The sequence below is a fragment of the Letharia columbiana genome (genome assembly GCF_014066305.1).
Source record: "Letharia columbiana isolate WasteWater2 chromosome Unknown Sc0000000_s0, whole genome shotgun sequence".
NCBI classification, from domain to species: domain Eukaryota; kingdom Fungi; phylum Ascomycota; class Lecanoromycetes; order Lecanorales; family Parmeliaceae; genus Letharia; species Letharia columbiana.
The window spans coordinates 1,298,992-1,314,071 of NW_023501036.1; the positions used below are offsets into that span (position 1 = coordinate 1,298,992).

The 15,080-nt window shown below is 40.7% G+C and overlaps 4 protein-coding genes across 4 annotated transcripts; all 4 read right to left on the reverse strand.

The window, feature by feature from the left end:
- Positions 1-5,025: 5,025 nt before the first annotated feature.
- On the reverse strand, positions 5,026-9,745 carry HO173_000305 (uncharacterized protein; the record flags this gene model as incomplete). The annotated part of the gene is made up of 4 exons (XM_037302255.1): positions 5,026-5,440; positions 5,495-5,568; positions 5,617-9,466; positions 9,516-9,745. 4 exons carry the CDS (start codon positions 9,743-9,745, stop codon positions 5,026-5,028), a joined length of 4,569 nt encoding a protein of 1,522 aa, XP_037170834.1.
- A 104-nt stretch (positions 9,746-9,849) lies between these two features.
- HO173_000306 (uncharacterized protein) lies at positions 9,850-10,086 on the reverse strand (the record flags this gene model as incomplete). Its single annotated transcript, XM_037302256.1, has 1 exon — positions 9,850-10,086. One exon carries the CDS (start codon positions 10,084-10,086, stop codon positions 9,850-9,852), a length of 237 nt encoding a protein of 78 aa, XP_037170835.1.
- A 722-nt stretch (positions 10,087-10,808) lies between these two features.
- On the reverse strand, positions 10,809-12,504 carry HO173_000307 (uncharacterized protein; the record flags this gene model as incomplete). The annotated part of the gene is made up of 5 exons (XM_037302257.1): positions 10,809-10,837; positions 10,895-10,976; positions 11,026-11,768; positions 11,819-12,126; positions 12,182-12,504. 5 exons carry the CDS (start codon positions 12,502-12,504, stop codon positions 10,809-10,811), a joined length of 1,485 nt encoding a protein of 494 aa, XP_037170836.1.
- A 508-nt stretch (positions 12,505-13,012) lies between these two features.
- HO173_000308 (uncharacterized protein) lies at positions 13,013-14,459 on the reverse strand (the record flags this gene model as incomplete). The annotated part of the gene is made up of 5 exons (XM_037302258.1): positions 13,013-13,063; positions 13,113-13,432; positions 13,488-14,204; positions 14,280-14,359; positions 14,413-14,459. 5 exons carry the CDS (start codon positions 14,457-14,459, stop codon positions 13,013-13,015), a joined length of 1,215 nt encoding a protein of 404 aa, XP_037170837.1.
- Positions 14,460-15,080: the final 621 nt, after the last annotated feature.

Consider the following 15,080-nt stretch of genomic DNA (forward strand, 5'->3'; position numbering starts at 1 on the left):
ATAAATAATATACTTAAAATAAAACTAAATTCTTATTATTATATCGATTAATATCTTTAATTTCTAATATTTTTCTAGTCTAACGCTCTAAGCGTTTAGATTTATAATTATTTTTTATAGCGTTATAATATCTATATTAATAAGAATATTAGCTTTAAAATTATTTATAATATATATCTTTATTATAAAATAAGCTATTTTTATTTTTTAGAATTTATTAATAATATTATTAATATAGATCGTAACGCTAGTATACTTAGCTATACTAATAATCTTATTATCTACTTCTTAAATTAATAAAGAGAACGCTATTTTTTTAATCTTAAGATTAAAAATATACTTTTATAAGTAAGTATAATCTTCTAATATTACTCTATAGTCGAAATTAGATAAAACTTCGCTTTTCTTAACTCTAGAATCTAGAGTATATTTAATCTTTATAATAGTATACTTTTAATTTCTAAAATTATATTTAAACTTAATATTATAACTTAGTTTAGCGATAAATTTAATAATTATTTTTATATAGATATTATTAACTATAAGTACTTTAAACTTATTAAAATTTACTTTAAATTCTTTAGATTTAAAAATCTTTTCGATAGTAGTATTAGAAGATTTTACTTTTATAATCTTCTAATAGTTTAATCGTAGATACTTAAAAAATTTATTTCTTAAAAAAAAATATACTTTATATTTATTATATATATAATTAACTTTCTTATTTATAAAGTATATATTCTATATATTATTATAATTATTACTATTATAAGATTTATACTTAGAGAATAAAGCTTTTTAGAAAGTTTTATTTAGATATTATTCTTTTATAGTATAATACTAATAGAATCTCATAGATTTCTTATACTTATTATTAAAGTTTTTATTTATAATATCTTCGAATACTTAATAAGCTCTCTATTACTAAGATTAAAAGCGATTTTCTAAATTATATTAAAATCTAATAGAATAAAATAATTTATTTATATTATTAAAAGCGGGCTAAAAAGAACGAGGCTACTACTATTCTTAAGGTTAAAAATCTAATCTATTTATAAACTCGGTAATTTAAAGGTATTATAGGAAAACTCTTAGCTAATTTTTATTTAAGCGTTAATTTAATTATATTAGTCTATTTAGATAACTTAAGTAATAAGACTACTATAGCTAATAAGCTTAAGAGTTTTAATAAGAAGAATATTAAGGTTATAGTTTAGATCGATATAGAAATTAATACTCTATTTAATAATTAGATCGAAGACTTAATTAAATAAAGCTCGATTAATCTTTATAATTAAATGAATTATTATATTAATTATATTACTCTATAAGTCTACTTTCGTAAAAATAAGATTATTAATTTATCTAGAAGAAAGATCTAGAAGCTATACTTTCTAAACTTAGATTTCTTTTATATCTATTAATATAAGTCTATTATTTATATTTATAATTATTAAAAATTATAAGAAATAAATTTATAGTTATAGTATTCTTAGATTTCTTAATATTATATTAAAGTTCGAGATTAATATTATTATAGATAATATTAAGTTAATTCTTAATAAGTGTTATATCTACGTTCTTAGCTAATCTTAAAATCTTCTAAATATACTTATATAACTTATAATAAGAAATTACGTTATATATAATATAACGCTCGCGAAGTATAATATTAATTATTATTATAGTAGATTTTTTAAATCTAGTAGTTAATAAGATAGTTTATTTCTTAACGCTATTATTAAACTTAATAATACGTTTCTCGATAGTAGAAATTTCTATCATTTATTATTTTAATATCGTTTTATATAAGTTTATCTATAAGTTTTCTCGAATTAGATTAATACTCTTAATAATAATAAGATCCTTAGCTCGTTCTACGAATAGATATATATCTCGAAAGTATATTTCTTTATCGATATGCTTAATTAATAATTTAATATTAATAGATTTATTATCGTAGCTAGAATCGAAGAAATTAAGATTATTAAGATTTTAATATATATAATTAGAAACGTTCTCTGCTATAATAGCTTCGAAAGATTTTAGCTTATTAGACGATTTTTATAAGCTTAATTAACTAGAAATACTACGTAGTAATTCTTATAACGCTATTTATTATAATTATGAGAAACTAATATTCTATTATAATTAGTCTTCTATTATAGCTAAACTAATTAAATTTTTATAGATTATCTTCTCTATTAAGATTATTCTAATAATTTAATTAATATTTTTAATAGAATTTAAAATAATATTAGATAAATTTAAAGGAAGTATTTATTAATAAGATATAAGATATAAACTCTATAAAAGATAAATTATAATTTCTAAAGTATTAAATAAGCTTAGACTTACTTTAAAAGTTATATATTCGATTATTAAAGGTTTTAACTACTTTTCGAAAAGTAGATTAATCTATAAATTAGCTATATAGAAAAGTAGAGAATTTAATTAATAACGTTCTTAAGTATTTTAATAATTCTAGTATTTATTTTAGTTAATAATTATAATTCTAAACGATATAGTCGATAGAGTATTTAATAAACTCGGAAATCTCGTAATAATAGGCTTAATCTATCGCTATAAGAAATTTATAAATCTAATAATTAATACTAATAAGATCTCTTATTAATAATAAAGTTAGCTTAACGATAGCTTTCTTATTTTAAAGAATTAAGATTCTCAAATTAAAGAATTAAAATTTTTAAGATTCTCGTATTAAAGAATTAGGATTCTCGAGATTCTTATAATATAGTAAGAATAATAGCGAAAGGAGCGAGATTCTTATATTAAAGAATTAGAATTTTTATAACGTAGAAAGAATAATTCGAAAGGAGCGAGATTCTCGTATTAAAGAATTAAGATTCTCGTAATATAGAAAGAAATATAGCGGAAGCGGTAAGGATTTAAGAATCTAACTAAATCTTTAATATAGTAAGAACTATTAATATACTAGAAGTGTGGTACGTAGTAAGTGATTATATAATGCTTACTATATAGTAATCTAGTATTGCTATTATTATTATAGTAGTAGAAAATTAATTACTATTACTATAGTGGATTTATAAGTTAAATATAAGATAATTGAGATTTTATAGAGAAATCTACTAGAAAGTAGTATCTGTCAAGGCGCTATTATAGCGCCATCTCCTACCTCTTCGTTTCTGCTCTATTATATTTATAATAGTTTCATCTGCAAATCTGAAAGTTCCTGCAAAATTTGAAATTGCTGATCGCGCGTTTGTCGCGGAAATTACAAAATCCGCCGGATCAGCAAATCTGATTTAAATCCGCCCAAATTCCGCCCAATCAGCAACTATGGTCTGCTTTTCACACGCTATCCGCCGGTTTAGCAAATCTAATTAGAATCCGTCTAAATTCCGCCGGTTCAGCAACTGTTTTAATCTTTTCCGCTAGTTCTATCAGTTTAGTAGTAATATATATGAAAAAGAAAAGTTCTAATAATCGACGTTACGACGGTAAGGTTCTATAACAACGAGTATTAACGTCAACTCAAATTTGGCTACGGAATTAAACGATTTAATGAAATTAGTCGCGTGGGTGATGCTCTAATATGGCGTATAATGATACGTATATTGTTGATAATATATATTATGCTATATGTATATAGAATAGTACTTAGAGTATATTAGAGTGCAAAATTTTTAAAGTTGCTGAAAATTTTTGAAGTTGCTAAACTGATAGAACTGGCGGAAAGGGTTGGGATAGTTTTGAACCGGCGGAAAGGGTTGAATATAGGCAAAGTCTGCTAAATAGGCTAAATCGTGCTAAATCGTGCTTATGGTACGGACCCGCGGAAATCAAGGAACTTTTTAGATTTATTAAAGTTCGCTCGATAGTCGAATAATTCTAATAAGATATATATTACGAGTAAAGATCTATAAATTAAATTTATAATTTTTTTTTTAAATCGAGACTATCGAGTAAATTTTGATAAGTAATCTTTAATAAGCGATATTTAATTTTTTTATCTTTAAATATCTATAAGACTAAGTTTAATAATTCTTTTTTTATCTAAAAGCTTATATTATATTCTATAATTTAAATAAAAAATCTTAAAATCTTAATAGAAATAAAAAAGTTATTTTAAAATTAAATTATATATATCTATTTTTTAATTAAAGCTATCGAGCGAACTTTAATAAGTAATATTTAAATTTCTTACGCTTTAATAATTATAAGATTATATTTTAAAAAAAAAATTATTATTAAAAAGCGTAAGATTTAGACTATAATTTAAAAAAAAAATTCGAAATTTTAATAGAAAATAGTATAAGTTATTAAAGGGTTAAAAGTAGAGAAAGAGATTTTTAATAATTACGAACGCTAATTTATCTACTCGCGATATTTAATTAAAAAGCGTAGATCTAACGAATTTATAATTAACTATATATATAAATTTAAGATTTTCTAACTTAGCTCTATCTTATTCTTTTATATATACTAATAACGATTAATATAGCGATTTTATAGTTTTCTACTTAGACTCTATAGGAGGGGTATGTCGTAATGAGCTTGCGATATGATTGGCCCCCGAAGCGAGGAACGAGTGTAGGGCTGGCCATAGGATACCCCACTAATGCGAGTCTGAATACTCAGACTAATCCGCATTCCTAATCCTCTCTACAGATTGTACCAACATTCAATTCATCTATGAATATAGTAGTACAATAATATATTTTGTAAGATACATCGCTCATGAGGAACGGGGCCGCTAGCTGCGCCGCTAGCAATCCCAGCGGGCAATCCTCTCCATCATGCTGGCCCGATGCCAATTATCGCCCATTGAAACCCATCTTCACTTGCGCCATCGCCATCGCTTTATAGTACTTAGCAGTGTGCAGCCTGCCAAAAATGCCGCGGCATCTGACAGAACATCGTAAATGCAAACATCATCAAGCACCCGCTTAAATCCAACGCGCGAAGCCAGGCAATCGCACCACTATGCTCCAAATATGGTACACGAAGATCGATGAAAGGGTATCGTCATAGGCGTCTCCGCTACATCCCTCGACCGCCTCGCTCCTCCTCCTCTGCTGCCGCCGGTCCTGCCTCCAGCTCCACGTCGCTGACTTCCGCAAGGCCATTTTCTTCCCCAATGTCTTGCGGCTCAGGTACTTCGAATTCTAGCCTCTCTTGTTGAGCTACCGCCTGTGCTGACACGATCTCTGCCAAACGCTTGAGGCGGGGTGTTTGCAGCCAAGACGGCGTGTAAGTCTCCAAAGCGGTAATTACCCGGGGCTCGGCGATCTCGTAGGGTCCGCTGTCCTCCATGTCCACGGCCGTCAGGAGTAGCACATCGCCTTTCTCGGTTACCCTCGACGCCACCGCTTTCATGATGTCGCCGTTGATCGGTTGTTCATAATCTGCTACCAGGTATTGATTGAGCAGCTTCTGTATTTGATTCGGCGACAGCCTGAGTGAACACTGTCAGCGACAAATTCAGCCAAGCGGCGACTAAAATACTCACATCCAACATATGTCTTGGATAATTTCGATGTCATTCAAGGTAGCCTTCTTGAGCTGCAATAATTTTGTTGCTTGCTAAAACAAGGTTAGCAGTATACTTCAGGTGGGAGCAGGCACGCATACCATGAGATGCTCGAGTTGCAGGGTGCCCTCGGGCATATCGTGGCTTTTACACCATTCTTCGATACGGGTTATGTTGTAATTGATTTGTAAGCCACGTTTCCAGGATAGGAAGTTACGGCGCATAAGCAGGTCGTTGAATGCTGTTACACCGACGAGTCTCAAGAGCTCGGTCAACGTCTGAGTGATGATTGAATCCTCCAAGTAGTAGGCCTTCATAGCCTTGAAAGCGTTGTTCAGTAGACTCAAGAGGTTGTCCATACTGTATGCTGGCGTATTGTTGGATTGCAGGAGCTTGCCGAGAAATCTATTACTCTCACTCGTGACAAATCCCGGGAGAGACTGCGACTCGATGATTGCTGGTACTATCATCTTTTGCAGCTTTTTCTTGAGCACTTTCATCCAGGTATGATAGATGTTGAATTCTAGACTTTCCAAGTCGTGCTTCACAATTTCTAGGAGCCGATCGTACTCGTAGTTGTCGGTCTTCTGCGCTTCGTACCAATCCTCTGCAAGAAACACAAAAGAGAGCATCTCGTGAACGTTGGAGAGCCAGAAAGCGCCAGGGTTGATAGCATCGTCACCTTCATGTTGCATGACCTCTTGCTGCACAGATTGCATCACGTTAGCAAGGAATCGTTCTGACTCTTTGACAAATCCGTTATTCCACATCTCAGAGGTAACTAGGTTGATCAAGTAGGCGGGGAACAAGACCTCTTTATCAGTGGGTGAAGGTGTTGTGCTTGGTGCCGGAATTTTCAAGTTCTTGATCAGGCCCATGGTGACTTCCTCGTTCAACCCGTCTTCATCTGAAAGTAGATTCTCCAATTCAAATTCGACGTTGTCTAGGACAGGACTGAAGTTCGATCCGGAAAGGTTCTCACGGTGGGCATTGGTGCCCATGATGGCCATAGAGCTTGGACGCGGATGATAAGCGGAGCTGAAACGGTCTGGCTCCGCCCTTTCCGCACCAGCGCTCCTGCGCTTCGGTTTCTTCGAAGACACGAGGTTGATGAGGCCATTGATTTGAGGCTGTGGGGCATGTCCGTTGGTCAATTCGCCATTTATAGGGATGGCGCGCTTAGCAAGATCCAATTGGTCTTGGAGGTCGGCCAGCTGTTGACGTAACGACATCTTTTCATTTTCGTGGTCACTCCCAGCTTTCTTCGCATTTCCTAATTCCATGTTGGTGGTCCGGAGCGACTCTCGAAGCTTCCTCCCCTCTTCTTGCAAACGTTTTGTATTCGCAGCTGAATCGTCATATGTTTGCTGCAATCTCTTCATCTCTTCTTCCATTGCATTCAGGCGAGCGGCCGTGATGCCGGCTTGGTTGGCCTCGACTTGGAGCTCCTTCGAGCGGCTTTCGAGAGTGTTGTGTCGTGTCTTCCATGACTTTAGTTGATTCTCGTAGCCTTCCACTTGAGCTATCAAAGCCTTGTTCTCGCGCTTCATAGCACCCAAAGACTGAGTCAATTCGACAACCTTGTTCTCCAGCTTGTACGATATCTGCTTGAGATCTCTAGCTTCCTCTCGTAGTTTTTTATAGCCCCCTCGTGCCTGCTTGCCGCGCCATAGACTTTGGATGATGACAACCTTCTTGCGATATTGCCTCCACGAGCGCAATTGTCGCCGTGTCCGCCATGCACGTTGTATTGTGACAGCCGCATTGCCAACTCTTGTCTCCATGATATATCTCCTGCAAAGATATCCCTTGGTCATTCCTTGGAGCATGATGATATTACCACGTATTTCATTGAACCGCTTTTTGTCCTTGTGGCCACGCCACACTTTCTGTATACTTGTCGCAGCTCTGATTTGGCGCACTTCTTCCGCACGTTGACGAGCTTGGTACCCTCGGGTCCATGCCTGAAGAAGGAGAATAGACTTTCGAGCCTCGAGGTACTTCCTTCTGTAGTATTTGCAGCGCAAATTCTTTTGTATCATAACGGCACATTCGTTGAGCTTTGTTGTCCGTAGATTCTCGAGGAAGGCAAGCATGCCGGCACGAAAAAAAATCTTGGTAAGTCCCAATTGGTATTTGTCAAGACCTCTGTTACTGCCTTGTCCGAGTGCCTTCTTCAGAATGGCATTTGCCATCTCTCGGATAGCCGAAGTCCACGACTGAGAGGGAACCAGCATGTAGTAGCGCATTGCGAACTCCTCGTACGTCCATCGAGTAGGATACCCCGCGCAACTGATCCTCACAGTTTCTAGCACACCGCAAGCTCGCAGTTGGCTCAAGACCATTGGGCCTTCGAATTTCCATGGTTCTTTACCCTCATTCGGTTTGATGCAACGAATATAGTGCACCTCCGTTGAGTTAATTGTGTGCATCAATTCAATGAGAGATGATTTGAAGATTCCTCCAAGTGTGGGCTTTCTATTGGCCGCGACGCCCACCCTTCGATTGGGAGTTGACACGGCTTTTGCATTTGACGCCGTCGCAGATTCCTTCTCTCGGACTATGGAAGCAGCCTCTAAGACTTCGCCGAGGAATGCGTTGGAGGAAAGGCGAAGGACCTCCATGTGTTCATCTGGTACCGTGTCCCTGTTCTTCTCAATAAAGCCATCCGATTCGTAGGTCACGTCAACGGCGTAATGGCATACGGTGAAGGCAGATTTGCCGAATCGTGGCTTTTTATAGTATTTCGATTTTTCGTTCGCAAAGTTGTGGTGTAGTTTCGTTACGAATTGCTCGTCAGATCCCATCGGTAGCCTTGACTCTTCATCCAGCAAGGCAAGGACTCCGAGTTTGGTCTCAATAAGATCAATGCAGGGCTGATTGTCCGAAAAGTCGATGAAAGTCCAATCAATCTTCTCACGTAGATACTCTTCTTGCTCCAGCTTGAACACATGCTGATTAAACTCTTGCTGTAATTTCTCGTTGGCGTAGTTGATACAGAATTGTTCAAAAGAATTTTTAGCAAAATGTTCAAATCCGTAGATGTCCAGGACTCCGATGAACGTTGCGACCCTTCTGCTAACTTCCTCGGTGGCGAGACCATTGTTGATGGTTTCGACTAACCAATCAAATAGACTGGAATAGATGAACTTGGCAACAGAATCCCGGACGACGAGTGCTTGCTGCTGGGTAAGATTTGACATGATTCTTTCCCCTCTCGTAATTAGCTGTTTCTTGACAGTCCATTTTGCAAATTCACCAGCATTGACACCAAGGATTTGGCAAGCCAGGAGGAGCGATGTCTCAGTGGAAGGGAGGACCGAGTCCGTCCTTGTGGCTGCAATCTTGACATTCCCAAGATGAAGCAGGGCACTGAGTAGGCCAAATATCTGAGCCTGCTTATCTTGACTGACCCCTATCGTTGTCAATGATTGCCTGGTCGCATCGAAGTCTGCCTTGTCGTCAACGCCTTCTATGACTGGGGCGCCGCCCTGGTTGAGGTAGTCAAAGTGTTCGACTGGAAGCAAACCCCACTCCTGCCGCTCCGGTTCTGTAGCGCCAGCCACCAGCTGGTAGAAAATATGGTAGTTCCTTTCCTTCAATGGCTGAAAAACCAATCTTGAGCGTTCGAGTAGGTAGGTCCTTATTTTTGCACCAATGATCTCTGCCTTAGTGTCGAACATAATTTCGATATATTTTCCAAACCGAGACGAGTTGTCATTCCTGGTGGTCTTGGCATTACCGAAGGCCTCCATGACAGGATTAGTGGCAAGAATCTGTTCCTCCGTTTCGCTCATTGCATCCGCAATGCCCTTGGCTCGTTTCCCTGGTTGGTCGGGCGATTCTCGAGTTGCAAAATACCTCATTATGTACTTGGCACTGACGGTCTTGCCTGCTCCTGATTCTCCGGAGACAACGATGGTCTGATTCTTGTTATCCCGTAACATGTCCCTAAACCGTTTAGTACGTAGACTGGACGACTGGAACCAGAACATCTTACGCAAAAGCTTCCTCGGCGATAGCGAACAGGTGAGGCGCTTGAGAAGACCTTTGCTTGCCCGCATAAACTTGCACCATGCCAGGCACATAGAGGGAATCTACCCGAGCAAACGGATTGGTGGCGATGAGAACAATACCGCTATATGTGTATATCTCCTTTTGCGAATACCGTAGTCTGATGGCTTGAAGGACTGTCAATGTGTTAGCTGGGCATTGTTGAGGAATGACCATGTCTGGACATGCCGGCTGGCTCGTTAAGATGTGACAAGTTCGTAAGATCATCGCTGGCTTCGAGTATGGCAGGGTTCATGAGGGGAGGAAGAGAGGCATTGTTATCATCTTGGAGCGCGGCCAAGGTGGTTTGGATTGTTTTTGACTGTTTCCGTCTGCGTGAGCCATATCCAGATGGGCCATTCGTGAATGGGCGCGAAGCTTACCTCCCCGTTAGCCAGTTGAAAAACTAGCTTGACCTTGTCGCCCTCTATGTTTTTCGACTCCACCTCCGAGGCAACCCATCCTTCTGTAGTATCGGGCTGCCATGCCCGTGTCCCGACATCATAGTTGTGTGCCATAGCACCTCAAGGAGAGGGGCTCCTGAAGGCCGCCAGTGTGGAAAAGAAACGCTCGCCCGTTCCCAAATTGATGTAATTATTAGGGTGAGTGGAGAAAGAGGCCGCGTGGCTGACAGGCTATGAATGGCCGGGGGCTCTAGCAACAGCAGCAACGGAGGCTCTCAGGTGTCTGATAGAGGTCTAATGGTTGATAGAAAAAGTGAGAGAAAAGCCCGCATTTGGGTTGGTTGCTTTCCACTAAGCGGCTGGCTCAAACCGCCACTCGTACTTCACAGTAATGCAGGGGTTCAGCCCCTATTACACACATGAGATTGAAAACACCAACGACTTGTGATAATCAGATTGTTGTCTGCTCGAAAACATCTTACAGCGCCATGTGATGAGTCTTATCAGTTTGTCTCAATAACGCACCGTTTATTCACTCTTTTATGCGTCTATGAATTTGTCTATGATCTACGTTATTGCCAACAATTAACTCAATGTTCAAAGCCGGAGCGCCAAAGCGTTCTCCATCTCATTTGCAAGCATACTGCTGGAGCAAACAACGAGGTTCATTCTGCTGTTCATGTGCTTGGTACAGTTCCGGCGGCCATTAGGACCCCCTAAATCACCTCTTCGATTATGCGGCCAAGAAAGTGTGACGAAGCTCCGATGGTTGCACCAGTTGTATGATCGTCCGCATTACGAAAGACTGAATTCGAGTGCAGAGGGAGACCTCAGGTTCAGTACAATACCCGCGTCATTATTCGAGCTAGATGTCGTCAGCAGAGTGGAATTGATAGCGATAGCAATAGCCGAAGCCTCGTACAGCTCAACCCCTCTAGTCTTTGATAAAGATCTTTGATGACCGCAACATTGACACCGCTAATATCAGCCATCAAGTATGCCACCTAAGAAACCATTAGCCATGCACTCTGTTTCAAGACGGTCTGTGCCTACCTCGCCTCTGCTGTCCGTCATCTGTTTATCGACGTTATGATTGCCCAGAATTGCATTGACTAAAGGCATAAGCGTTATGTCAAGCGAATAACGACTTTGCTCGATCTCACCTCCCCGCAGAACACCTGGTATGTTACGGTGAATGTATATTACCCGCACGTGGTTTGGTTCATCCATAGTCAAAGACCGCAGAGAGACTTCGGGCATATTGACCGCACCCAAAGTAGTACCCTCATTTACATAGCGTATTAAAGCGGTGCTCACTTCAATTCCAATTGCGCTTTGGGCTTCTTCAGTGCTCCCTCCTATATGTGGTGTGAGGATTATGTTCTTGAGGCTTCGAAGATCTTGAGCCCAGGAATTGAGCTCATTCGTAAAATAGTCGCCATTGCCTCCTGGTTCCGCTGGATAAACATCCAGGGCGGCCCCAGCTAACTTGCCAGAGCGCATGGCATCGATCAAAGCCGGGATATCAATGACACTGCCACGACTGGCATTAATAAGATAGCTGCCATCTTTCATATCACCCATTTCTTTGCGGCTAATGAGGTTATTGGTTTCTGGCAACTCCGGTACGTGGCATGTCACAAAATCAGCAGCCCGCAGCAAGGCTTCCAGAGTTGGTACTTGCTTCGCAGTTCCCAAGGCCATTAGATTGACGGCATCGTAATATATCACCGTCATACCGAACGCTTCAGCAAGCACGGAAAGCTGGGATCCAATATGTCCATAGCCTATGATGCCTAGGACGGATGTCAGATAGGAGGAATCCAGCGGTGCCCTGGTACGTTACCCAACGTCTTTCCACGTATCTCCCAGCAACCGTTGCTAACCTTGTTCCAAGTTCCTTTGTGTAGCTCATTCGAGCGATCACCAAGCTGCCTGGCCAGGGAGATGATTTCCGCAATGACCAGCTCAGCAACACTACGAGAGTTGCTGAAGGGAGAATTGAACACTGCAATGCCATGTTCGGCAGCATATTGCGTGTCGACCTGATTTGTGCCTATGCAGAAGCATCCAACGACGATCAGATTCTTGGCCTCTCGAAGAACTCTGGCGGTAAGCTTGGTCTTCGAGCGTATGCCAATGACATGAACATCTCTGCAATGATCAGTTTGAAACTTGCGCATCCAAAGAGACTCATGCGTTACCCCACCGTATTTTCCCTATCAACTCATCCTCGGGCAACGCGGACTTCAGATGGGTGACTTGGTAACCCTGAGCTTCGAGCAAGCCTTGACCCGTCACATTGACATTCTCGAGCAGAAGAATCTTTATGTCCTCCGTAGCAAAAGGTTTCAGATGCTTGGCTAAACCTCCAGTGGCTGCGCGTAAAGGTGACCCAGACTTGGTCCATGATGGGGTATGGAAACCTGTTGGAGACGTTGAAACACCAAGACTGGAGGATACGCGCCTGGCGAGGTCTGTCGACGGCGGCTCTATATCTATACCCTCGGTCGCATCTAAAGCCGAATTCATATTGGGGCTTCGTTTGCTACTCGCAGTTGCAAATCCGCTTACTGCTACATTACTGATTGAAATGTCGATGACTTTATCTGGCTAAACTCCGGCATTTGTATGATCCTCATGACTCACCAAATATGCTCCTGAAAGTGGAGCGAACAAAGCTGGATTTCCTTGAATTTGTTGAGGCGGACTTGTGCCTCGTCACGAACTTATAGTCCTGTATCAAGATCTACTTTAGTTTGGCGTGCTACTCAGCTGTCTACTCACAGGACGTTGCTTGTATTGGTGCTTCAAGCCAGAGATAGAATCTTAAAAAGAACCATGGAGTGTACCAACTAATATTGATCACATAAAGCTGTGCACTATATCAGATGGTAAGAGCACAAGATGACAGCAGCGTGAAAATGCGGCAGAGATCTTCGAGAACAACTGGGGAGCATGGTTGCTCGATAAAGTAGAACTTATTAGAATCATCACATCATCCTGCCATCCTTTGACGCCAAACGAAAGGGGGCAGGATCTAGCTTTGCTTGCACTCAGCGGCCTCCTGCTTGGGTTTTGAGTTGTCGTCCTGATGTCAAGGTCAGCATGTGTAGTACAAAGATGAAACATCTACGTACCTCCTCGTCTGACTCTTCCTCGTCATCGCGGTCCTCACTAGCATCGTCGTCTTCCTCATCGTCTTCATCCTCGAAATCGCCTTCTTCAAGGTCTTCATCAACTTCCTCGAATTGTAATGCCTCTCCAGTGAACCAGTCGATCGCGCGAGGAATGAGCTTTTCCTTGATGTCCTCACCCAGTTGATAGTCAAGCTCCAAGCGCTCTTCAACATCTGAAGCAGCGTCATCTTCGTCTGCTTCTGGAGCCTTTGGAGGATCGAAGAAATTGAAGAAAGATTCTGTTGGTACGGTCTTCTTCACGATACGAGTCTGCTTGGTGTCTGACGACGGATTAGAGTTGCCGCCTTCAGTGACCGACTTCCTATGAGGACTTACTCTTGTTCCGCTGCTTCTTGCTCTCGACTCTCACAGTCAGGTCTTTCCCAGCCTTCCAGTCAATTTTATCTCCTTCAGCGTGATCATAGATGAACTCGCCCCCGTAGCCACTCTCTTCCTGGTAGAAGTAGGTCTTGGTGATGGTTTTGTTGGAAAAGAAATCATTTTCAGCAAACTCAAATTTCAGACGGAACCCAGGCTTTTCAAGATATTCCATGCGAATGTCCGTTAGGAGCTTCAATACCGCCTCATCCCGATCTGTGATCAGCTCGGCTAACGATACTTGGTTTTTCATAGCCGACAGCCAGAACTCGGGTATGCCAGCCATGTCCTCGGCGGCCTGGCGACCTTCGACCGTCTCCTCTTTGCTCGATTCATCATCTTCTCCCTCCTCGTCCTGTTCACCAGCCTTGACTTCATTTTCGCTGGGCTCTGAAGCACCGTTGACTATCTTAGCGCGCTTCTCATAAAGTGGAGTATACTTTGCGAAGTATTTTTTCTCAAGCTGTAGCACCTCTTCCTGAAATTCGCCTTCGAGCTTGGCATGCTCCTTCTGTACACCCTTGAGACCAGCGACGCGGCGGCGCACGGGAGCAGGGAGGGATTCGACGTATCCAGAAGAACGGCCGACCAGAGTGCCAAGCTTCCCTTGTATCATCGATACAAGCTTAGGATTTTGAGCGAAGATTGAGGCGGCGGCAGCACGGTCGAGATCCTCTGTGTTGAAATAATCAGCATTCAAATGGTCCGAGAATTGGAATATGTGGGAGAGATTAGGTTCGTAAGGCCTACCTTCTTTGATGCTAGTCACACCTGGCTGCTGAGCGTGAGAGGAGATGGGTGCATTGTTGGCAGGAGTGTTCTGAGGCGTACTACATGGTTGGAGTGGTAAGCGTACATCTGAATTTTGACGGATTCGACTTACGGTGCTGTTGAAAGATCAAGCTTCTTGTTGCGGATAGGTTCTGACATGTTTGACTTGTTGTGACTGATTGTAGGTATGACCATGTGAGGTGAGGCAGAGAGAGGGTGTGTACTGAAATTTTAATGCTCGTGGTTTGTGCTTTTGGGCCGGGGGGGGGTTCTTCAAGCGCGGATACACGACGCTAAGATAAGAAAAGCTTAATCGTGCTTAAAGTTACCCAGGCTGTATTCACTACAAAATCTACCGGTCTTGCTTGTCTGTTCCATGCTTTATGACCTTGGCCTAGAGTTCCAACGGTTGCTCTCTTTCCCACCTCCTATAGGCCTGGTCTCTCCCACATTCTGCATGCGGAGTACGTACGGAAAATGTCATACCCGTTTCGCTCAGATGAGGAATTTGGCAAGCTGCAATCATGACATCCCTTTGCAAATATCTTTGTCCAGACCGGTGGAGTGCTGTCGACCTACCTAGCCATTGATGCAGGTAGCCATAACAGTAAGATAGAAACGAGTCTTTGAGATTTGATAGAAGAAGGGCTGGATTAGGATCACACCATGGAGGATTCAGGCCCCCGGCCTATTGCGTTTACGCATAGGAGCAGCTCAAGCATCAATTGCGAAAACAGTGCAGCGAGCAACGGAAACCTCAATGGGTCCTTGTTTCGGCGA